A 26,187-nucleotide genomic window follows, 5' to 3' on the forward strand; every position below is an offset into this window, starting at 1 on the left:
TTAGTTTTTGCACCTCTTGGAAATTGTTCTGTGTTGTAATATTCCTCCCTATTAACCTTTATTTTCCTGATTTTTAGTCCAAAATTTATTTTTCTGAATTTCATCCAATTTCTTCTGGTGATTTTCCCTGGGATCCCCCAGCTTGGGTGTGGGTTGATTTTTCTTGCTAATCATGCTTCCTCTAGCTTCTAAAATAATCTTAGAATTTCTTTATACAACTAAGTTTTCAAGAATGCATCTCATTGTAAGTTAAAAACAAATATATCAACCTGGTTCTCATATTGTGGGAAGCATTTATTATTTCTGCATTGCAGTTCTTCCAAAGATAAAACAAACATGGCCTTTGTAAAACACACTGAAGCCTTGTTCTCATGTTCACCATCAGATCTATATAAATGTTGAAAAAGGGTTAAATCAAAATGACGACATGATGACACCTGGATCTGCCATTCCTTGTGTACTAATGGTGCCCATTAAGCTTACAGAATAACATTTTGCAGAAGTGTTCTCATGATTTTGTACAAAAGTCATTGAATCTGAAGAAGAAAAAAAGAAACTCACATCTGAGTTCCTAGCATTTGCCAGGCATTTTCACCTGTGACTCCATTTGATTTTTTTCAGAAGTTGAAGTGGGCACTGTTATCCTGGTTTGTGGTAAGAAACTGAGGCTTAGCTAGGCAATGTCACTTAGCCAGAATTCCGTAGAAAGTAAAGGGAGGAGCAAAAATTCAGCTCAAGGTCTTCCAATTTTAAAATTCGTTGTCTTTCCACTTTACTGAGTTGCCTCCCAGGATTTGGGGATTTGATCACTCTGCCTGAGGTCACATTATGAGTCAGAGGTGAGCTGAGAACACAGTCTGGGGCATCTCCACGTTGCTTTAATCCATTGAAATGTGGTGTGTCCTCTCTAACAAATGGATCATATTAACTTCTTCGAGGAAGAGAATGGCTTTTGATTTTCTACAAAAGGTTCATTTTGTGAAAAAAGTAATAAAGCAGATATGATATTTGGCTTAACTTTTGAAAAATTGTGAAAAAGAACAATTCATTACAGTGATTTTTGCTGATGACCGGTCATTTTGGTAAATAGCCAATCTCCATGGTAACTTTCTTTTGAGGAATTATATGAACATTCCTTTTCTTCAGACACTCTATATTCTAAACAATTTAAAAGTAGCCTTGCAAAATGGGCTTTAAAAAAATCTCATTAATTATTCTAGAATCATAAGATCTGATCTACCATGAAGCATTTTCTGATAGAGGGTATTCCCACTGGCTCTTTCAACTTACTAGCTATGTATCTTTGGGCACGTTACTTAATCTTCTATGTCTTGGTTTCCTCATCTGAAAATAGGGATAATGTAGACCCTACATTAAAGGGTGGTTGTGAGGGTTAAGTGAATTAATATATGTGAAGTACTTAGTCTGGAACATGACAAATACTGTATGAATCATTGCTATTATTGTTTCTCCCAATTACAACAGCCTGTTGTGTATCATGTCGGACTATCCAGAGAGTGCATACAGGGTTTTGAAGGACTTGGAGGCACCCTAAGTGGCAGAAGTTATAAGTTAATCTAACTCCGTTTGGGCATATGCTAGCAGTGACAGAGTTGAAATTTAATTCCAGACCTATCTGACTGCAAAGTGGTTGAAGGAAAGAGATTCAGTGGTAACTGGAGTGGTAGAGAAAAAAGGCTCAGCAAACTGTGTAGATTGACTTTCTTCTTTCTTCCGACTGATCTTGAGAACAGGAAGCACAGGGCATTACTAAAAGCTTCAGTTTGCTCCTGGTAGCAGCACAGACATCACCTGGTTCCTTGGGGAAAGAGATATTGCACACTTAGTGCAGTGTGGATGACTTGAAGGTAAATTTGTCCGAAGTGTGGTTAACAAAAAATTGCCGAATGCTTTGTTCAATACTGGAAATAAAGAAATGAATTGGACCGGGTTTCTCATATCAAGGGGCACATAATCCTGGGACACAGAGACAGTGGCTGCCCAGAGACATATGTTGGGTTTGAATACTGCAGATTGTTTTGTATGGAGTATGGAGAGATTTGTTTTGAGACTCATTCGCTGACGAAGTAAAATGTTAAACGTTTGGGCACGGACTCAGGAGAAGAATTTGTGTGAGAAATGCTAGAGAAAGTGTAGTGATACACTCTGTGAAGAACTGAATGGGGTATGAAGGAAAGGATCATGGTTGGCGCTAGAAATTATATAGTCTATCATTTGGAGAGTAACTGGGAACATTTTACAGAATAAGAAATACAAGTGCCTGTAAAAGGAGAAAAACAATAATTTAGGAGTGCTGTTGCTGAGACAACCATTATTATTGTTACTGGTATTATTAGAGCTAGCAAAGCATAGTAAAAGGAATATTTAAAAATGGGAGTGGGAAAGCAGGGAGTCGTGCTATCTCTAAAATGACAGAAATGTGCTGACAAGTGAGTGGGTGAATACAAAAACCAGCCATAAATAGCCGCATGGAAATGAAGCTTTTGTATTTAACAATGAAGATGTAATTGGAAACACTAATGAGATCTGTTTTAATATGGCTGACAACAGAAAGCCATATCCAAACAGTAAGATCTGAGAGAGGTGGAATCTAAATAAGAGAGAGAAATGTATTTGCAGGTGCCAGGTGGACTAAGTCAACTTGACATTGACCCAGAGAAACCTAGACAAATGTTCTGGGCCTGCAAGTTTGTTTTGGAGTTTAATTGCCATATGCTGAGTGAAGAATGAATAGTTTGCCTTGTCTGAAGAAGTTGTGCTGTAGTACCAAAGGTCCACTGTCTGGGGGGACATGTAAGAAGCAGTGGAGTTGAAAGGGGCCCTCGCCTCGGCAGACAGCTCAGCCATGGGAGGTGGGGGAGACATGTCACAGTCATGCTTATGGGGTTAACAGCAGCAGCTTTCTAAAAATGAGCAATCCAAAAGGCTGTTACAGACTGACCCTGAAGAATAACATTTATCAAGTTCTAATTTATTCCAGAGATCAACTCAAGTGGCTATTAATTTGGTAGTTTAAAAAATGTATTACATTAGTGTAATCCTCCAATCTTACATGTTTTTCTCTTGAATATGTTGAATATGTTTCTATGTTGAATATGTGCAAAACATTTTTTTTTAGGAGCTTTGAACATTGGCTCTGTATTTGCATCCCAAAGCCTTCCATGTCATTGAAACGTATCTGGATATTTTTTATTAATCTAGAGATATTTAAGACCTTTTCCCTAAAGACAGAGGATATTAATTCCACATTCAGCATTTGAAACTTTGTTATTTTTGTTTCTTAAACCGTCACCCAGTGAAGTCTTAAGTGTAAGACACTCAAGAAAAGAGTGAATCCTGAAATGGGGACTGCTCTTTGTATGTTGAAATACTAATTATTTTGTGTTTACTTTTCTTTAGGGATATCAGGGAATTGCAGGATCACCAGGTGTCCCAGGATCTCCAGGAGTACAAGTATGTGATTCATAGGTACACACTGAAGAATTAAACATTTCCAGTGAACCAAAAAACATAATTAACAGAATTTATTCTGTGCTTGGTTTAGGGAGTCCCAGGACTACCAGGTTACAAAGGAGAACCAGGGAGAGACGGTGAAAAGGTAAATGCATGCAAACAAAAATGTGTCCAGTTGCTTTGGTTCATTCAAGAACGCCAAAGGTGTTTCCTATGGTGACTCCCATTCAGTAGTGTTCACCTTGGGGAATCCCAAGATTTGTGGGCTTGGAAATTGGTCAGTGGTCACTGGCTAATAAAGCCCACAGAAGGGCTTTTATCACTAGATGAAATTGGTTGTCACTGGATGACCACCATGACATGGAGCAGATAATTGACATTGCCATGATGCCGTTTTTTTCTCCCTGTGGTTAAGCTCTGAGGGGGGTTGCCTTCTTAGAGAGGCGAGAAGTATGTGTATGGAATGTGTTAGGCACAGGTAGCCCCATACCGTCGTGTCCTTCTCCGAAATAGATGCCTATTTGGGAGGTGGTCTATTGGCTTAGTCTTACTGGACTTCTTCCTTAGGGCTTCAGTGGGTACGTTTGTACTGCCGACTCTCCTTTTTTACAGCTCTGAGATTTGGCAAGCTTCCTTTTGAAGTACATGTTCTTTAAGTATGTTCAATATGTCAGTACCTCCCCATGGATCTGGATCGGTCGAGGCCTACCGGCCCTGGTAGCTGGTCCACATCCAAGATGCCCATTTGTGTTTGCTCAGATCCCATATTGATTTGTTAGCTTAAAGCACAATTGTATTTCTAAGGTCTGTGAAGGCATTCTGGTGTTTGCTCCTGATAAAAACCTGTACTAATTTTCAAACTACAATCCTTGCAAAATATTACCTTTTTAAAATAGTGTGCACAGCATTCACATCTGAGAAATTCTGATCCTAACCTGTATCCATTTTATGCTTTTATGGTTGCCCATGTTGGTTGCAGAAAATTGTAGCTAGTAAAAGTATCATCTCTGGATGGATGGATCTTTGGCAGATCTAATGATGCATCTGTCACTTTCAAGCTATTTGATCTTGGGCATGTTACTTAATGTCTTTGAGTCTTATATTTTTCATTGACACAATGGTGTTTCCTTCATAGGTTTCTTGTGAAGATTGAATGAGATGATGTGTGAAAAATATTTAGTATGGTCCCTGGCCACAGGGTCTTTCTTAAATGGTCGTTGTTTTGTTCTGTTTTGTTCATGTACCATGGCTGCAGTTGGGATGTAGCATGGCGTGGGCTGCCATATATCATGGGCACAACATGGGTTGAAGCAGCCACTGAATTGGAAATTTAGTGATCTTTGTAGTAAAAGAAAAGAAGCAGAAAAGATGACTCAGTCCGGGCAGCTTTATAATGTGGGAAGAACTAAAGGACATAAAGCAACTGCCGCCGTCGATATAATTCCTGCAGAATAGCATAAACTCCTCTTGCCTACTGCGTGACCTTTATGAGTCTTTTTAGCCATGGAGATATCTGCCTATTTTAAATGATGGGGATACATCTTGAGAGGTGATAGGGAGCATGCCGCACCTTCAGGAATGGCAGATGTCTTATATTTTCATGCTGTGGGGATGTTGAGAGAGATTGCCTGACCTCTGCCAGGTGAACTAGGGATTTCACTGGGAGCATGAGGATATCTGTTCTGAGGAGACCATGTGCCAGACACCTCACCTACATTCTAGTCTACAGGATCACTGCTCTTTCTTTTCTTTCCTTTCTTTCTCTTTCAAAGATTTTACGGGAGAGAGAGAGGAGAGCATGAGCATGGGGAAGAGGCAGAGGGAGAAGCAGGCTCCCCACTGAGCAGGGAGCGCAATGCGGGACTCGATCCCAGGACCCTGGGATCATGACCTGAGCAGAAGGCAGCCGCTTAACCAACGGAGCCACCCAGACGCCCCGGATCACTGCTGTTTCTTTAACATTCTGACAGCCTGATTTGGGGATGACAGGGATTTATTAAACGTATGCATATATGAATGAATGTATCTATCAATGGATTAATGAATAAATTTATCTATTTTTCCCTTTTACTTGGATTTTAGAGACCAGATATAAAAAGGAAGGTTTTTATTCCTCTTAAAAAGAATTGGAGTAAAGTGTCTGTTTGAAAATAAAGGAATAACAACAATTCGATTAATCACAGCTTTAACTGCACTGTTGTTTGGGGTCATTGTACTCTCTCCAAAATAGAAGTGCATGAATTTTACAAAGTCATACATTTTGTTCAATTAAATAAGATGTATGTTTATGTGAAGTTCTCCGTTTTCAGTCCAGTAATAGTTACACTCAGAGTTGCTTGTTTTCTGAAATTTGTTGTTGGGGCATAAAGTCTGACCTGACACAATCACTGTGAGCCCGAATCCGCCATGTGCTGTGCCATCTACATTTCCTCCTCACATTCTGTGTGGCTTTAAAGCGTTCCTTATCTAGAGTTGCAATAATTGAATAAGTTACAGACGTTTCCTTGATTCTTCCTCTAGAATATAGTTCCTTAATTTTCAGAAATGGGAAGGTTGAAAAATAGACCCCTGAGGTGACTTTGACTTGGAGAGGCACAGGACATTTTCCCAGGCATCACACAGTGGCTTCTCGGAGATTGTTCCATACAACGCTGTCCTCCATTAGGATCTTTTCCCAGAATCATTTCCATTTTGTGGATTTCTTCTGAAAACTCCCATTGTAGGAGTTTCCACTTAAGATAATTAAAACTACATGCACTTTTTTGCTGACATCAACATTTGTTCCTACATATCAGACCAGAGAATGTGTATAGATTTTGCAGGATTTTTTTCTTTTTCCCTCCTGAATTTACAAAATTAAAAAGGAGCACTTATTCACCAAATGGTCTTCAGTTGGTAACTCATTTTATAATATGCTTTAAAGGTATTTGGAATTCAAGAAAAAGTACTTCAAAACACTTCTTCAACTTTAAGGAAACCCATATATTTAAATCATTGGGAGAAATATATTTTGTTAAAACTTACATTAGGCTGAGTTGATTAACTGACATGTATTTATGGGTTTTTGAGTTGATTATGAAACTTTTTTTATAGCAAATTCAATTCCGAACACATGGGCGGTAGTAACTATTTTTTTTAGACTTAGTACAAATTCATCACTTGGTTTTTCTGGGGTTAAGAAATAAAATATGCTAATTATATCCAAGGCCTCATTATGGAGCAAATTATACATTTTGTTTAATTTCCTCATTAGATCAATTAACATTTAAATTGTCCCTTCAAGACCTCAGTTTCCCATCGTCCTTAACATTCATACAAGAGTATGATGTGATGAATGAGGCTTCTTCACTTAAATAAATCCCTTACTTTCATTATTGCACTTCCAAAGTCAAAAGATTAAGTGGTATTACAGTGATTTATATAGTCAGTTATAATTAGGGAACTCCAGTATACATGTTGAGAGAACAGTAATGAAGGACCAAGCTAAAAGGGTTATTAGGGAATATGCTAAAACTTAGGATGTTAGTAGTTTTACTTCTGTAATGTCTGAAGACCAAAAAAAAAATTACAAAAAATTAAAGCCAAGAATGATATGGGAGGGAGAAATAGTTAGAATTGGCTTAGTAAAGTGACCACTTTTATTTTCTTTCTCAAAAAGGGAGGGTAATCCAGCTGTGTAGCTTCCTCATAACACCACAGTCCAAAGGCCCAAACATGGTGTGTGTGTGTGTGTGTGTGTGTGTGTGTCTGTGTGTGTGTGTGGCTGGGGTTGGAGGGGGACAAGAAAGGGAGGCTTAATGAAGTTACAGGTTATTGGCTGGGCTTTGAATTCACTGTTTACTTTATCTTCTCTGTCCATTCTCTAAATGTCAGATTGTTCCAGGACTCAGTCCTGTGCCCTTCTTTTTCTTCCTTAACAGAGTCTGTTTATTACATCATTAAATATAAACTTACATGAATATAAATTTATGTGTTAATTATATAAGTATACATATTGGTGATAAGCCTATTAATATACTGAGAGGTGCCTGGGTGGCTCAGTTGGTTGAGCCTCGGGCTCTTGGTTTCGGCTCAGGTCATGATCTCAGGGTTGTGAGATAGAGCCCCGCCTCTAGCCCCTTGTTGGCTTGGCTTCCCCTCAGCACAGAGTCTGCTTGGGATCCTTTCCCCCTGTCTCTCCTTCCACTTGCGCTGGCTCGCACATGTGCACGCACATGCTCTCTCTCTCTCATAAATAGAAAAAATACATCTTTAAAAATATTAATATATTGATATAACCAATGTTGTAGTTAATAAAAATATTAAATACATACACATGTATATATACATTGTTTTCTGAGGAGATATTTTGCTTCATCTGAATCTGAAGAAACTGTGGAATTGTTGTTAAAAGCAGGAATTTTCAGAACTTTTGCTACTTTTTATGGAAGGGGTGGCACCACATTTTCCTTCTTTCCTATATCCTTTTCTTAGAGGCTTTTCTTCCAAAGCAGCACTAATTGTGCCTTCCCTAAATAGTCGCTGAAGTCAGGTTTTGTTAAGTGTCCCTTCTGTACGTGGGGTGCTAACCTGTGTGTGCTCAGGTGTTGATTACTTCCGTGAATACGTTTATAATGTCTTGATCATTCTCTGATCTTTCAACTTCTTTTCTTTTAAGGCTCTGTAATGGATTCAGTATCTCAGTTTATTGAAAAGAATCATTAATTCCATGTCCTGCCTCATTTGTTGGCTGCGATGCCATTTTCTGTCCTGTTTTCTTTTTCTCTACTGGCATCACTGGGAAACTTAAAACTTTCACTGAATTTTTATAGAGTGCTTCATATTTTGTTGGTTCTAAACTCCTATTTCTCATCCTTATTTTGGGTATACTCTGTCTATGGTCACTAAGAAGCTACGGGAGTGACCCTGTTGTGGAAGCTCAGGAATCTACCTTTTTTCCTAGGCCTGACTAGTTCAGCGATGATCTCCAAACCCAAGGGGATTGCCCATGATTGTGTTAAAGACGGGGAACATTTTAGTAGATTGAAACAATTCCCAATAAATCATTGCCTGAGCCTCAAAAGACTTAACATTTGTTTCTATGTGAGAGGAGAAAGAACCATCAAGATGTGTTAGGTGAATTTAAATTGTAGAATCTTTGTAGTAAAAGACTTTTAGGTATGTAGTTCCATATTTATGTATGAATTATATGTGTATGCTACTGAACAAAGCATTTATATGCATTTAAAACATGCATACACTGAGAAATTTTTAAAGAATGAGATTTTTTTTTAAGATTTTCTTTATTTATTTGAGAGAGAGAATGAGAGAGAGCACGAGAGGGAAGAGGGTCAGAGGGAGAAGCAGACTCCCTGCTGAGCAGGGAGCCTGATGTGGGACTCGATCCCGGGACTCCAGGATCATGACCTGAGCCAAAGGCAGTCGCTTAACCAACTGAGCCACCCAGGCGCCCAAGAATGAGATTTTTTTAAATAACAGTTTTCATATTCTTTTACTATGCACATGAATAATCTTGACCTTTTATTTTCCTAAAGATTTATTTATTTTAGAGAGCATGTACATGCACGAGTTGAGGGGAGGGGTAAGGGGAGAGGGAGAGAATCTCAAGAGGACTCCCTGCTGAGTGGGGAGCCCAATGTGGGGCTTGATCTCAGGACCCTGAGATCATGACCTGAGCCAAAATCAAGAGTTTGTTGCTTAACCAACTGAGCCACCCAGGTGCCCCAACTTGACCTTACTTTAGAGACCTTACTTTAGAAACAGCCGATACCAATCAATTCTCTATCTCTCTCTCAAATTATGGGATGGATAAGCTCATCAAAGGCATATTCTTCAGTCAGGAAAGCTAAATCTTGGATTCTCTTTGATTCTAATCTCTTGTAAGGTCAGATGGAACCAGGAGCATGACTCCTCAAAAATAATTGTTTTGTTGGAATATTTTGGAAGACTGAAAAGTGTTTATTGTATTTTAGAAAGTGAAAATATTTTGCATATTCAGCAAATTATTATTAATCAAAAGCAAGGCACCAGCTGAGGATAGAATAGCATATGCTGCAGTAACAAGTAAATTCCAAATGCCTATGACTCAAAGAAAGGTTTATTGCTCATCAGACTACACATTTATTAGCAGTAGTGAGGGGTCCCCCTTTTCCTCACATGGAGACTTAGGCTGATAGAAGTTTCACCATCTAGATTATAACTACTTATAGGAGCAGGTATGTGGAGAATCCGATAGTGGCTCTTAAACTACTTCTATTCATCTTTATTTAGCCAGAGCAAATTTTGTAAACCACACCAAGTTCAAGAGTCAGCAAAGTATGATTCCCCCATATGCTTGGAAGTAGAGAGAATCTGGATATTGATAAATGGTGGTCATATCTACTAAAGAAAAATTGGAATAAACCAGAATGGATTTTTCCTCCAAGAGGTTGGGATCTAATAAAGCATATAACACGTATACAGTAAGTGTCAAGATGGTCAGTTGTTAAGTGCCAAGGAAGAGAGTTGAATACAATTCTCTGAGTTATAGGAAAGTGGAAGTTCAAAAAGTCTTCATGAAAGAAACTGTAAGCAGGTTAATCACAGTTATATACTACATGGGCTGTCCCTAACCAATTTAAGAAATCTCTGATTTAGGGATGCTGTGGTTCTTAAGATGTTGCAGTGTGTGTGTGTATTAGTAAATTTTTCTGAGTATATCCATAGGAAAATTTCCTGGAACTGGAATTGATTACAGGATCAAAGAGTTAAATGCATAATTAAACTTTGATACAAACTGCCTATTTAAGTTCAGTAAGTTTGTACTCCCCCCAAAAGTATGTGAAAATAACTTTCCTCACACTCTTATCAGCACTGTTTCATTAAAGTTTCTAATTTTCACCAGTACAAGTTAAAAATCATATTGGTTTGGTTTGCATTTCTTTATTAGTAAGGTAAAGTACCTTTTCATGTGATTTTGGGGCATTTTGTTAATTCTCTGTCATTTCCTTTTTAGTCATATACTTTTTTTTTTTGCTTTGTATTGGGCTGTTGATCTTTTTAAAAATTGAGTTTTATAGACATTTCATAGATATAATGAAAATATTTTTCCTGGTTTTTATTATGTGTTTTGACTTGGTCTTTGAAATTTCAGCCATATATAAAATTTAAATTTTTATGTATGTGCAGATTTTTTCTTTTTTTTCCTTGTTTGTGTCTATATAAAAGGATTCCACATTCCAACATTTTGAAGATGATAACTCATTACTTTTAGACTTTTGTTATTTTATATTTGAATCTTTACATTTTGGTATTTGGAGTAAAGTTAGATGAGCATTCATATTTTTCCCTCTCTTTTCCTAAATGGATAGCCAGTTGCCACAACAATATTTATGGAATATCACTTTTTCTCCATTTATTTGAAAGCCCCTCGTTATTGCTAAATTTCCATTTTCATATGGGTCTGTGTTTTTGGCTTTCCATTCTGTTCCATTTATCTGTCTACATCCTCTCCGACACCAAATTGTTCTTAATTGTTGTCACTTCATAATATGATTTAATGTTGGCAGGCCTAGTACTTCCTCATTATTCTTTATAATCAAAACTTTCCTGGCTATTCTTACATACTTATTTTTCCAGATAAAGCTCAGTATCTTTTCTTCAAGTTTTTAAAAATTCTTATTCATATTTTAATTAGGATTCCTTTTATGGATTAATTATAGAATCATTGACATAATTTCAATACTGAGTTTTCCCATTTAAGTTTATGATTTATTTACCTTTTTATTTCAACCTTGAAACTCAGTGAAATAACATTGAAGTTTTTTTCATATTGGTTTTCAACATTACCTAAGTTTATATCTTGGAATTTTTATTTCCTTTGTTTCTATTACAAATAGGAAATGTTCTTTAATATATTTTCATATTGATTATTATTTACATAGAAAACATTTCTGTATATTTTTAAAGCAGGAATTAACTGCATATTCAGTGATTTAGGGTATTAGGTATATTGGTATATTAGATGTATGATCATATATAAAGATTAGTTGTTTTCTTCCTTTTAGTTTTTAACTTCTTATTTCTATATTTTGTCTGAATTCATTGGCTACTCAAAACTGGCTAGAAAAACATTAAAAATAGTGATGATGTTGGGTGAAGTTTAAAACATAGTCTCTTTTAGTCCAGGTTTATGGCTTCTTTGATAGTACAACTCTCTCAACAGCAGATGGATATTTGTGATTTTGTATCTTTGCCTGCAGCAACCGTAGTCCTTGCTTTAGTCATGACCCTCTACATTAATTTATTAACTACTAATAATTAATGATAGGTGACTTAAATTTATCAGACATCCATTGCATTCTTAGTTGTTGTTGTTGTTGTTGTTGTTTTTTCCCTTGAGCCATTCTATCCGTCTTGAAAGGATTTACTGGACCCACCTTCGTTGATTCAGAGGATTTAAGAATAGTGTTTATGGCCACACCCTTGATTTGGTTCTTCCCGGAGACTGTTTTAATTGAATTTCTTTTAAAGGTCTCCTCCAGTTTCATCATTTATCTGTTAGAGATGAGGAAAAAGTTGTATCTTCCAATCCCAGTATTTTTGGACTTGGTCTATTCCTTTTAATTACTACTTGCAAATTGGCCGATTCTTTTCTGAGCTGCTTTCTTTTACAGTGCCTTTTGTAAACAGCCAATACCAATCAATTCATGATACCAACATTCTGTTTTCTCAGTTCTTTACCTGTGGCTCTAAGTTCATTTGATGCATTATTTCCCTTTGCAAGTATTACCAGCAAAGTTTTTATCAGATATTTACCATTTTATTAAATGAATCACCATTTTTTACACTTTTAATAATTGTTTTCATTGTTCACTACCTAGCCCCAAAGCCAGTGCCATATATATTTTTAATATTGTTTTGGCAGTCTCCTTTTTCTAGCATACCAATTTTTGTATTAATTAACATAGATTAAGCTATATTACAGTAGCAGATGACCAACACAAGAGCAATTTTCTTTTGCATTACATGCCCATTGTGGATAGATTTTGGCTTAACTTTACCATTTTTTTGCAACCCCTTATTTTAAACCTTGGACATAACTTGGGTGACCAACATGAGTTTGAACTGCACAGGTCTACTTATTTTTTTTCAATAAATACAGTATAATACTGTAAACATACTTTCCTTAATAACGTTTTCTTTTCTCTAGCTTACTTCATTATAAGAAGACAGAATATAATACACGTAACATAAAAATTATGTTAATCACTTATTTGTAATATTCATAAGACTTCTAGTTAACAGTAGACTATTAGTAAAGTTTTTGGAGAGAGAGAAGTTACATGTGGATTTTCAGTTGCATGGCGGTCAGCTCCCCAACCCCTGAATTCTTCAGAGTTTTGCTGTGTTCAGATAACACTTTCTTATGTTCTGTATTTTGTAGATATTGTTTCAATATTCCTCATCAATTTGCTCACTAAATTTCTCACCTCTCTCTCCTTGCCTTCCTTGCCCTGCTTGAATGCTCTATGTTAACATGTATGCTATGCCTTTGTATTTTACTTAAAAATCTTATTTATGCACATGAGGGTAGCTTTGTCCAGATTTTTATTTTTCCATTCTAATGTGGTTGAATGCTCCTGGTCTTCTCACTTCATCTGAGATTTGTTTGTTATCTCTGGTAAATTAAAGTTTGAAGATCATGTTTTCTATAACCTGTAGCCAGAGAGTGGAATTCTTAGACTTTGTTCAGCCTTAATAGGGAATCCTGATTTGTCTTCTACCTTCTGTATCTCTTTTTTTTTAGTTTTTTTTCATCTTTTTTATTGTTATGTTAATCACCATACATTACATCATTAGTTTTTGATGTAGCGTTCCATGATTCATTGTTTGTGCATAACACCCAGTGCTCCACGCAGAATGTGCCCTCTTTAATACCCATCACCAGGCAAACCCATCTCCCCAGCCCCCTCCCCTCTAGAACCCTCAGGTTGTTTTTCAGAGTCCATAGTCTCTCATGGTTTGTCTCCCCCTCTGACTTAGTCCCCTTCATTCTTCCCCTCCTGCTATCTTCTTCTTTTTTTTTTTCCTTAACATATATTGCATTATTTGTTTCAGAGGTACAGATCTGTGATTCAACAGTCTTGCACAATTCACAGCACTCACCATAGCACATACCCTCCCCAGTGTCTATCACCCAGCCACCCCATCCCTCCCATCCCCCAACACTCCAGCAACCCTCAGTTTGTTTCCTGAGATTAAGAATTCCTCATATCAGTGAGGTCATATGATACATGTCTTTCTCTGATTGACTTATTTCACTCAGCATAGCACCCTCCAGTTCCATCCATGTCGTTGCAAACGGCAAGATCTCATTCCTTTTGATGGCTGCATAATATTCCATCGTGTATATATACCACCTCTTCTTTATCCATTCATCTGTCAGTGGACATCTTGGCGCTTTCCATAGTTTGGCTATTGTGGACATTGCTGCTATAAACATTGGGGTACACGTACCCCTTCGGATCCCTACATTTGTATCTTTGGGGTAAATACCCAGTAGTGCAATTGCTGGATCGTAGGGTAGCTCTATTTTCAACTGTTTGAGGAACCTCCATACTGGTTTCCAGAGTGGCTGCACCAGCTTGCATTCCCACCAACAGTGTAGGAGGGTTCCCCTTTCTCCACATCCCCGCCAACATCTGTCGTTTCCTGACTTGTTAATTTGAGCCATTCTGACTGGTGTGAGGTCGTATATCATTGAGGTTTTGATTTGGATTTCCCTGATGCTGAGCGATGTTGAGCACTTTTTCATGTGTCTGTTGGCCATTTAGATGTCTTCTTTGGAAAAATGTCTGTTCATGTCTTCTGCCCATTTCTTGATTGGATTATTCTTTGGGTGTTGAGTTTGATAAGTTCTTTGTAGATTTTGGATACTAGCCCTTGATCTGATATGTCATTTGCAAATATTTTCTCCCATTCTGTTGGTTGTCTTTTGGTTTTGTCACTGTTTCTTTTGCTGTGCAAAAGCTTTTTATCTTGATGAAATCCCAATAGTTCATTTTTGCCCTTGCTTCCCATGCCTTTGGCGATGTTTCTAGGAAGAAGTTGCTGCGGCTGAGGTCGAAGAGGTTGCTACCTGTGTTCTCCTTTAGGATTTGGATGGACTCCTGTCTTGCATTTAGGTCTTTCAACCATTTGGAGTCTATTTTTGTGTGTGGTGTAAGGAAATGGTCCAGTTTCATTCTTCTGCATGTGGCTGTCCAATTTTCCCAACACCATTTGTGGAAGAGACTGTCTTTTTTCCATTGGACATTCTTTCCTGCTTTGTCAAAGATGAGTTGACCATAGAGTTGAGGGTCCATTTCTGGACTCCCTATTCTGTTCCGTTGATCTATGTGTCTGTTTTTGTGCCAGTACCATACTGTCTTGATGATGACAGCTTTGTAATAGAGCTGGAAGTCCGGAATTGTGATGCCGCCAGCTTTGCTTTTCTTTTTCAATGTTCCTCTGGCTATTCGGGGTCTCTTCTGGTTCCATACAAATTTTAGGATTATTTGTCCCATTTCTTTGAAAAAAGTGGATGGTATTTTGATGGGGATTGCATTGAATGTGTAGATTGCTCTAGGTAGGATTGACATCTTCACAATGTTTGTTCTTCCAATTCATGAGCATGGAACGTTTTTCCATTTCTTTGTGTCTTCTTCAATTTCCTTCATGAGTATTCTATAGTTTTCTGAGTACAGATCCTTTGCCTCTTTGGTTAAATTTATTCCTAGGTATCTTACGGTTTTGGGGGCAATTGTAAATGGGATTGACTCCTTGATTTGTCTCTCTTCTGTCTTATTGTTGGTGTATAGGAATGCCACTGATTTCTGTGCATTGATTTTATATCCTGCTACTTGACTGAATTCCTGTATGAGTTCTAGCAGTTTTGGGGTGGAGTCTTTTGGGTTTTCCACATACAGTATCATATCATCTGCAAAGATTGAGAGTTTGACTTCCTCTTTGCCGATTTGGATGCCTTTGATTTCTTTTTGTTGTCTGATTGCTGAGGCTAGGACTTCTAATACTATGTTGAATGGCAGTGGTGATAGTGGACATCCCTGCCGTGTTCCTGACCTTAGGGGGAAAGCTCTCAGCTTTTCCCCATTGAGAATGATATTTGCTGTAGGTTTTTCATATATGGCTTTTATGATATTGAGGTATGTACCCTCTATCCCTATACTGTGAAGAGTTTTGATCAAGAAAGGATGCTGTACTTTGTCACATGCTTCTTCTGCATCTATTGAGGGGATCATATGATTCTTGTTCTTTCTTTTGTTAATATATTGTATCACGTTGATTGATTTGGGGCTGTTGAACCAACCTTGCAGCCCAGGGATAAATCCCACTTGGTCGTGGTGAATAATCCTTTTAATGTACTGTTGGATCCTATTGGCTAGGATTTTGGTGAGAATTTTTGCGTCCATGTTCATCAAGGATATTGGTCTGTAATACTCCTTTTGATGGGGTCTTTGTCTGGTTTTGGGATCAAGGTAATGCTGGCCTCATAAAATGAGTTTGAAAGTTTTCCTTCCATTTCTATTTTTTGGAACAGTTTCAGGAGAATAGGTATTAATTCTTCTTTAAATGTTTGGTAGAATTCCCCTGGGAAGCCATCTGGCCCTGGGCTTTTGTTTATTGGGAGATTTTTGATGACTGCTTCAATTTCCTTAGTGGTTATAGGTCTGTTCAGGTTTTCTATTTCTTCCTGGTTCAGTTTTGGTAGTTGATACATCTCTAGGAATGCACCCATTTCTTCCAGGTTATCTAATTTGCTGGCATAGAGTTGCTCATAATATGTTCTTATAATTGTTTGTATTTCTTTGGTGTTGGTTGTGATCTCTCCTCTTTCATTCATGATTTTGTTGATTTGGGTCATTTCTCTTTTCTTTTTGATAAGTCTGGCTAGGGGTTTATCAATTTTGTTATTTCTTTCAAAGAACCAGCTCCTAGTTTTGTTGATCTGTTCTACTGTTCTTTTGGTTTCTGTTTCATTGATTTCTGCTCTGATCTTTATTATTTCTCTTCTCCTGCTGGGTTTAGGCTTTATTTGCTGTTTTTTCTCCAGCTCTGTTAGGTGTAGGGTTAGGCTGTGTATTTGAGACCTTTCTTGTTTCTTGAGAAAGGCTTGTATTGCTATATACTTTCCTCTTAGGACTGCCTTTGCTGTATCCCAAAGATTTTGAACAGTTGTGTTTTCATTTTCATTGGTTTCCATGAATTTTTAAAATTCTTCTTTAATTTCCTGGTTGACCCATTCATTCTTTAGTAGGATGCTCTTTAGCCTCCATGTATTTGAGTTCTTTCTGACTTTCCTCTTGTGATTGAGTTCTAGTTTCAAAGCACTGTGGTCTGAAAATATGCAGGGAATAATCCCAATCTTTTGGTACCAGTTGAGACTTGATTTGTGACCTAGGATGTGATCTATTCTGGAGAATGTTCCATGGGCACTAGAGAAGAATGTGTATTCCGTTGCTTTGGGATGGGATGTTCTGAAAATGTCTGTGAATTCCATTTGGTCCAGTGTTTCATTTAAAGTCTTTATTTCCTTGTTGATATTTTGCTTAGATGATCTGTCCATTTCAGTGAGGGGGGTGTTAAATTCCCCCACTATTATTGTTGTCAATGTGTTTCTTTGCTTTTGTTATTAAGTGCCTTATATAATTGGCTGCTCCCATGTTAGGGGCATAGATATTTACAATTGTTAGATCTTCTTGTTGGATAGACCCTTTAAGTAGGATATAATGTCCTTCTTCATCTCTTATTACATTCTTTGTTTTAAAATCTAATTTGTCTGATACAAGGATTGCCACCGCAGCTTTCTTTTGGTGTCCATTAGCATGGTAAATGGTTTTCCACCCCCTCACTTTCAATCTGGGGGTGTCTTTGGGTCTAAAATGAGTCTCTTGCAGACAGCATATTGATGGGTCTTGTTTTTTAATCCAATCTGATAGCCTGTGTCTTTTGATCGGGGCATTTAGTCCATTTACATTCAGGGTAACTATTGAAAGATATGAATTTAGTGCCATTGTATTGCCTGTAAGGTGACTGTTACTGTATATTGTCTCTGTTCCTTTCTGATCTATGCTGCTTTTAGGCTCTCCCTTTGCTTAGAGGACCCCTTTCAATATTTCTTGTAAGGCTGGTTTCGTGTTTGCAAATTCCTTTAGTTTTTGTTTGTCCTGGAAGCTTTTTATCTCTCCTTCTATTTTCAATGACAGCCTAGCTAGATATAGTATTCTTGGCTGCATGTTTTTCTCGTTTAGTGCTCTGAAGATATCATGCCAGTCCTTTCCGGCCTGCCAGGTCTCCGTGGGTAGGTCTGTTGCCAAGCTAATGTTTCTACCATTGTAGGTTACATATCTCTTCTCCCGAGCTGCTTTCAGGATTTTCTCTTTGTCTCTGAGACTCGTAAGTTTTACTATTAGATGTCGGGGTATTGACCTGTTTTTATTGATTTTGAGAGGGGTTCTCTGTGCCTCCTGGATTTTGATGCCTGTTTCCTTCCCCACATTAGGGAAGTTCTCTGCTATAATTTGCCCCAACATACCTTCTGCCCCTCTCTCTCTTTCTTCTTCTGGGATCCCAATTATTCTAATATTGTTTCATCTTATCATATCGCTTCTCTCTCGAATTCTGCCCTCGTGATCCTGTAGTTGTTTATCTCTCTTTTTCTCAGCCTCTTTATTTTCCATCATTTGGTCTTCTATATCACTGATTCTCTCTTCTGCCTCATTTATCCTAGCAGTTAATGTCCCCATTTTTGATTGCACCTCATTAATAGCCTTTTGATTTTGACTTGGTTAGATTTTAGTTCTTTTATTTCTCCAGAAAGGGTGTCTCTAATAACTTCCACACTTTTTTCAAGCCCAGCTAGTGTCTTTAAAGTCATGATTCTGAACTCTAGGTCTGACATCCTACTAATGTCCGTATTGAGTAGGTCCCTGGCAGACAGTACTACCTCTTGTTCTTTTTGCTGAGGTGATTTTTTTTTCATCTTGTCATTTTGTCCAGAGGAGAATAGATGAATGAAAGAACAAAATGCTAACAGGTTAACAACGTCCCCAGCAAATATACTCTATACACATCAGAAAAGACCTGAAACCAGGGGAAAAGAAAGGGAAAGAAAGAAAAAGAGGAAATAAAAAAAAAAGAAAAAGGTAAAAACAAACAAAAACAGAACAAAACAAAACAAAAAACAGAATATGTTCACATATGATCAGACTAGTGTATAGATCAGTGCCACACACTAGATTTTGGGCACATTTTGTTCTGTTAGAAGAAAGTGCCACCTAATATTTTAAAGAAGAAAGACTTATATATGTACAAAATAAGGGTTGATACAATGAAGGGATGAAAGATGACTGTAAAGATGAAAATTATAAAATATTTTATAAAAGGAATTGATAAGAAGTTGTTAGAAGAAGATTCAAAAACAAAGAAGAAAAGAAAAAAAAAAGGGAGAGAATGTGATCAGGCAGGAGACTAGAACAAAGCCATACACTAGTGATTTAGGGTGTATTTTGATCTGTTAGAAGAAACTGTATCTCAAAATTTTAAAGAGAGAACAACTTATATATATATGCCAAAAATAAGGGTAACTACTATGAAGGGATAAAGTATGACTCTAAAAAATGAAAAATAAAAAAATTTTTTTTAAAAAGGGATTGATAAGATGGTTGAAAAAGGGAAAAAGAAAAATTCAAAAAAAGAAAAAAAACAGTTAAAAAAATCAACTTTGAAAAACTAATGAATCATGGTAAAAAAGCGATGAATTCTATGTGCAGTATTCCCCTAGCGCTGGAGTTCTCCCATTCTCCTTGATGGGTAAACTTGGTCTTGGCTTGCTGGCTGTTTGTGCTGATCTTCTGGCGGAGGGGCCTGTTGCCGTGGTTCCCAAATGTCTTTGCTGGAGGCAGAGTTGCCCCACCCTTGTAAGCTGCTCAGGTTTGCTCTCAGGTGCTTTTGTTCCCTCCAAGCTCTTGGTACAGCTTTGGAGGACTAGAGTGAAAATGGTGGCCTCCCAATCTCCTCCTGGAGGAGCTGAGAACTCGCGGCCCCGCTCCTCAGTGCACCCCCAGAGAAAAGCAGTCACTCTTGTCTCCCCAGTCTCCGGCTGCACTCCGTGCTCCCCTGGCCTGTGACCGAGTGTTTCTATCTCTGGCACCCCACACTGCATGGAGTCTCCAAACCCAGCAGATTCCTCCGGTGCGCTTCTGCGCCGCTCCTCCTGGGGGAGGAAGGGGAGTCTCCCCGGATCTGCTGCTTGTTGGGTCCGCACTGGAGGAGCAGTGGCCCATCTGGGCCGCGGATCACAGTTTATGGCAACCCCGAGCTGAGAGCCCGCGCCTCGGCTCCGTCTCTGCAGCTGGCTTCCCCGCTACAATACCTGGGAGCTCTGCCGCACTCAGGCACCCCCGGTCTTTCTGTGACCCCGAGGGTCCTGAGACTACACTGTCCCACGAGGATCCCACCCCCAGCTTATCCACTGGAGCGACATCCCTCAATGGAGCCGACTTCTTTAAAAGTTCCGATTTTGTGCTCCGCGGCTCTATCACTTAACAGAAGCGGCTGATGGAGGCCCCCTCCCCCGCCGTCTCTCCTTCCGAATATCACCTCGGATTCACTTCTCTGCGCGTCCTACCTTCCAGTAAGTGGTCACTTTTCTGTTCAGAGAGTTGTTGCTATTCTTCTCTTCGATCTCCTGTTGAGTTCGTAGGTGTTCAGAATGGTTTGATTCCTATTCAGCTGAATTCCTGAGACCAGAGGAAACCCAGGTCTCCTCCTCCTCCGCCATCTTGCTCCGCCCCTCCTCTTCTGTATTTCTATCAAGTATTTACTGTCCAGCTAAATTCCATTTTATCAAGAGTATGTCTTTGTCTAGCCCGGCCATCAACAGGTTATTTCAACGCAGTTTCTAAAGAGTTAGCTCAGGTAGTCTTCTTAACTTAATTTTTTCTGTCTGTAGAAACTGTTATCACTCCTTCCTGCCCCAAGCAAAAAGGAAAAAAAAACTCCAAAATACAAAAAGTGGTTTTCGTTCTACACGTAGGGGGTAGAATATCATCCAGTTTTCTTGTTGTGCCCCTTGGTCTCCCCCTGAATCTTTTTTTTTCTTTTATTCTTTGGTTAAATTATTGCATTATAGGATTAATAAATTCTAGAATGTATGGGCTTTTAGTGGATCTTCTGTCGTCTAGCTTTCTCTCCCGTATACACACAGATTGTTTTTAACCTTTAGTGGAAAATTAAGATGGTCACGGGAAAGCTATTACCCACGAGAAGGACATTCTTTATGAGCCAAAAAATACTATAAACCCCAAAATGCAGTGGTGTAAATGAGAAAGAGTTTATATTTCTCATGTAATCAGTTGTTTACATACTCATCCAAAGACTCATGTTTTTCCTTCTTGTTGGTCTAGTCTCAGAGTGATCTCTTCCACATAGACAAGGCTTCATCACTAGTCACTGTCTTACCTGCATCCTAATCTGATGGGAAGGAGGAAAGAGAAGTCATACAGTAACTTTCCTTTTAATAAATTCTGTGGAAGTTGCAGGCTGTAGTCCTCTACACATTCTGCTAGCAAGAACTTTGTTAGGTGGCCATGCTTAACTGCAAAGGAGCCTGGGAAAGAGAGTCTCTGCTTGGGAAGCTGTGTGCACAGATAAAAATCTTCTCTGTGGTAGTAAAAGGTGAGCAGATTTTTGGATGTAACCATGAGCCTGGCATACTTTTTATATCACATACACTTAGAGATAAATTAAAGGAACCAAACATAATACAGATAGATCTAAAGTATAATGTAATTTTTATTTCTTATTTGACATCACTTATTATGGGAGAGGATGAAGGGATTCCTGGACTTGAAGCCCCAGTTCCCTCTCTGTAAAAATACATTTTATAATGGCTCCCATTCTTTCACTAGTGGAAAGGAATATTTCAATCTGTGGAATAGATCAGTTGTTAAAATTCAGTTTTTTTTTTTTTTTTAATTGAGAAGGCCAATAGTGTATTAGTCTAGTCAGTTAAGTACATTCCCAGGTTTTCCTGCAATTAACCAGAGTGGATAAAGAATGAAATTGGTTCAGCATAAAATAGAGTAAGTGAATGAATATTAGCACCCCTACACAAGAGGTCATAGTAATAACCCTCCAGGAGGTTTAAAGCCTTCCAGTGGAAAGTATAATGGGAACAATTGGAGATTACACCATGTGTATACTTTATCAATTTATATCTTTCTTCACTTATATCTGTCTTGCTGTCTCCTTAATAGTGAACTGATGGGAACCTACCTCCCTAGAAGGCAGGATGCTCTGGATATTATTGTTTAAGCATCAATAAGTGACCAGGGCTTCTTGATTAAGGTGAAGGGTAGAACATACACATTAACTTTATCTCTTAAACTCCCATAAAGCAACAGTCATGGAATAATAATTATAATAATAAAACCTAACATGACACAGAAAATAAAAAAGAAGAAAGTAGGTCTACATTTTTAGAATCTGAAAGGACCCAAGGAAGCTCAATCTTAAAAAGTAGTATGATTCATATGAGAGAGAATCTCTTTTGCACACACACGCACTCACACTCACAGACACACATGCCTATGCATACAGATACCCCAAAACCTTAGGAAATGGTAATACAAAGTAATTTCTGAAAATGGGAGTGAATTGAAGGTAGGGCTAAAAATGGAAGCATGGGGACACCTGGGTGGTTCAGTCGTTTAAGCATCTGCCTTTGGCTCAGGTCACGATTCCAGGATCCTGGGATCTAGTCTTGCATCTGGCTCCTTGCCCATCAGGGAGCCTGCTTCTCCCTCTGCCTGCCGCTCCCTCTGCTTGTGCTGTCTCTCTCTCCCTCTCTCTGAGAAATAAATAAATAAAATCTTTAAAAAATTTTTAAAAATGGAAATATGTTTGAATATTCCTTTAAGAACAATGAGATCCTGCTATCCCTTCCTAACCTCTGTACAGTGAAGTGAATCTCCCTTCTTCTACTCTGGCAGGATATAAAAGTTTATTATCAAGAGAAGATAAAACTGAAGGTCTCTAGACTGAAAAGAAAAGTAAGGAGTTGTAATACAACTATAGGCAAAGAAGATCCTTCTATGGGGAATCCACTGATAGCCAGAGCTATTTAGGGAAATGACCCAGCACCCCCATATATAGAGAATCTCAGTCATTGAACAGTACTCCCTGAGAGTTTATCATCCGCTTCCATGTGAACTGATCATTAGGAATCAGAAAATATCTTAGGAAAATTAAAGATCAGCAAGAAATCTTAGAAGAAACTTATAGAAGACCTGAGAAGAAGACTTGGACAAACTGTCATTAGTGCCCTCAAGGAGGGAGAACCCCTGATAGATGGTGCTTCAGCTGTGTTCCTTGGTAGGAAGTGATGGGTCTTCACGACTAATATAGAGGCACTCCTGTAGCACATGACCCCCTTGTAGACCACATTCCAGATCCTGGGTCCTGACACTCCTTATATAGCACACCCCAGTTCCATTCCCAGGGTCTGCAAGCCTCTTTCCTGTCTCTGTCCTTCTGAGTGCCTTCTAACACAGTGTGCTTAGAGGGAAGGTTGTGTATGTGAAATGTGGATGGAGTTTGGGTATGTGGTCTGAGTCCACATGTGTAAGCATGGGGTCATTATAGATGAAAAGTCTTCCATACTGCTTAGTGTAATGGATGATTATAGACCATATTTATGCTGAATATTGTATAATTTGACATTGTAAGACACTATAAACAACAGGAGATCCTATAAGCTTTCTGAGAGGGAAAACCCTACAACCACCAAAAAAAATGTCATATACAAATGATCAGAATCAGAAAGGCTTCAAACATCTCACTAGTGACACTGAAGTCAAGAAGAGAATGGAGCAGAACCTTCAAAGGTCTAAAAGAAAAAAATTCTAAACTATACTTCTATATGTGAATTATTAATTACGTAAGTGAACAGAATATATTTTCAGAAATTTACAGTTTCAAAAAGTTGTCTCCCATGAATTCCTTTTCAGAAGCTATGGGATGATGTATTCCTCTAACAAGGGAATAAACAGAGAGAGGAGAACAAATGTGTACTGAGACAAATGAGAAGGCTCTAGAAAAGACAAAGAATATCAAAGTTTCAATGTATGAGTATATTTCAAAGTGATTTTGACAATTGGAGATTGAAGTTCAATGTTGTAATAAGTTTATAGGAAAATAAGGTGTCAACCCCCTACCTCTTTCCAAAACAGGCAGTTTTAAACTGTAGGACAAGAAAAGGCAAGCAATCGGCATATTTATGGCTTAGTTGTGAATCTTAATATCAGAAATAATGACCATTGATTTAACTAAAGTTGTAATAGAAAGCTAAGGGGATTTGTGCTTCCTAGAAGAGGAGATGGGGAGAGGGTGTTGGTTGGTTTGAGAGGTTGATCCTCTTCTTTCACAGTGGGATGTCAGTAGAAAATTCTGGAAACTGAAAAATGCCATAGCAATGTAACCATGGGGTCTGGTGATTTAGGCTGATAATGATATGGAAACTTAGAATGAAAAAAAGCTATCTTTGGAGGGTTTTATCCCTTCAATAGCTATGTCACTCTTTATGTGAATATTTTTTTAAAAATATTAAGATTTAAGGTTTAAAATTTTTTATTTAAGTGTAGCTGACACCCAATGCTACAGTAATTTCAGGTGTACAATATAGTACTTCAGTGTCTCTATATGTTATGCTATGCTTCCCATAAGTATAGCTCCCATCTGTCACCATACAGTGTTATTATAATATCATTGACTATATTATCTATGTTGTGCTTTTTATTCCCTTGACTTTTTCATCCCATAACTGGAAGCCTGTATCTCCTACTGCCCTTCAGCCACTTTGACCATCTCTCAATCCCTCTTCCCTCTGGCAGCCATTAGTTCTCTGTAATTTATAAGTCTGATTCTGCTTTTTGTTTATTTGTTTTGTTTTTTAGATTCCACATATGAGTGAAATCATATGGTATTTGTCTTTCTCAGTCTCATTTATTTCACTTAGCCTAATATTCTCTAGGTCCATCCGTATTGTGACAAAGGGCAAGATATCATTCTTTTTATGGCTGCATAATAATCCATTACATTATATATACATATATACATACATACCACACTTTTTTTTTTACTCTGTTCATCAATTGACAGACACTTGGGCTGTTTCCCTATCTTGGCTATTAAAAATAATTCAGTAAACATAGGGGTCCAGATATCTTTTTGAATTAATATTTTTTTCCTTTGTGCAAATACCAAGTAGTGGAATTTTAGATCATATTATATTTCTTTTTAATTTTTTGAGGAAACTCCATACTGATTTTCACAGTTGCTGTGCCAATTTCCTTTTTCTCCCCACATCCTTGCCAGTACTTTTTGCTTCTTAACTTTTTGATTTTAGCCATTTTGACAGGTGTGAGGTGATACCTCATTGTGGTTTTGATTTGCATTTCCCTGATGATGAGTGATGTTGAGCATTTTTTTCATGTGTCTGCAGGCCATCTTTATGTCTTCTTTGGAAAAATATATGTTCAGGTCCTCTACCCATTTTAAAATCAGATTTTTTTTTGGTGTTGAGTTGTAGAAGTTCTTTATATTTTTAAAATATATATGGATATATCATTTGCAAATAATCTTCTCCCATTCAGTAGGTTGCCTTTTTGTTTTATTGATAATTCCTTTGCTATGCAGAACCTTTTTATTTTGATGTAGTCCCAGTAGTTTATTTTTGGTTTTGTTTTCTTTGCTTTAGCAGACATAGCCAGAAAAATGTTCTGACAACCAGTGTCAGAGAAATTATTGCCTGTTCTTTCTTCTAGACTTTTTCTGGTTTTAGGTCTCACATTTAGGTCTTTAATCCTTTTGAGTTTGTTTTTTGTGTATGGTGTTAGAAAATGTTCCAGTTTCATTATTTTGCCTGTAATTGCGCAGTTTTCCTATTTATTGAAGAAACTGTCCTTTCCCCATTGTATATTCTTGCTTTCTTTGTTATAGATTAATTGACCATATAAGCATGGACTTATTTCTGGGCTATTTTGTTTTATTGATATATGTGTTTATTTCCTTTTGTGCCAATGCCATACTGTTTTGATTACTATAGCTTTTAGTGTATCTTGAAATCTGGAAGTATGATACCTCCAGCTTTTTTCTTCTTTCTCAAGGTTTCTTTGGCTATTTGGGGTCTTTTGTGGTTTCATACAAATTTTAGCATTATTTGTTTTAGTTCTGAAAAAATGCTGATGGTACTTTGATAGGGATTACATTGAATTATAGTTTCAGACTATAGGTTTTTTACTTCCTTGGTTAAGTTTATCCCTAGGTGTTTCATTCTTTTTGGTGCAATTGTGAATGTGATTCTTTTCTTAATTTCTCTTTCTGCTATTTCATTATTAGTGCATAGAAATGCTGCTGATTTCTGGGTATTAATTTTGTATCCGCAACTTTACTGAGTTCATGTACTACTAATAGTTTTTTGCTGCATCTCCAAAATTTTGGATCATTGTGTTTTCATTTTCATTTACCTCCATGTTTTTTGATTTAACCAAGGAGGTAAGAGACTTTTACAATGAAAACTTTAAGACACTGATGAAAGAAATTGAAAATGATGCAATGGAAAGATATTTTATACCCAAGGATTAGAAGAATTAATGTTAAAATGTCCACACT

The 26,187-nt window shown here is 37.7% G+C and overlaps 1 protein-coding gene across 3 annotated transcripts in view; it reads left to right on the top strand.

The window, feature by feature from the left end:
- Positions 1 to 26,187, top strand: part of COL21A1 (collagen type XXI alpha 1 chain) — a 137,945-nt gene that overhangs the window by 41,996 nt on the left and 69,762 nt on the right. For all 3 annotated transcript variants that reach the window (XM_028097801.2, XM_028097802.2, XM_088024341.1), the window contains 2 exons: positions 3,421 to 3,474; positions 3,566 to 3,619. In XM_028097801.2, the coding sequence (XP_027953602.1) occupies positions 3,421 to 3,474; positions 3,566 to 3,619 (108 nt within the window). The remainder of the gene's footprint in view (positions 1 to 3,420; positions 3,475 to 3,565; positions 3,620 to 26,187) is intronic.

Source organism: Eumetopias jubatus, unplaced genomic scaffold (genome assembly GCF_037043125.1).
Source record: "Eumetopias jubatus isolate StellerSeaLion01/CBP00866 unplaced genomic scaffold, mEumJub1_p1.0 scaffold_6, whole genome shotgun sequence".
NCBI classification, from domain to species: domain Eukaryota; kingdom Metazoa; phylum Chordata; class Mammalia; order Carnivora; family Otariidae; genus Eumetopias; species Eumetopias jubatus.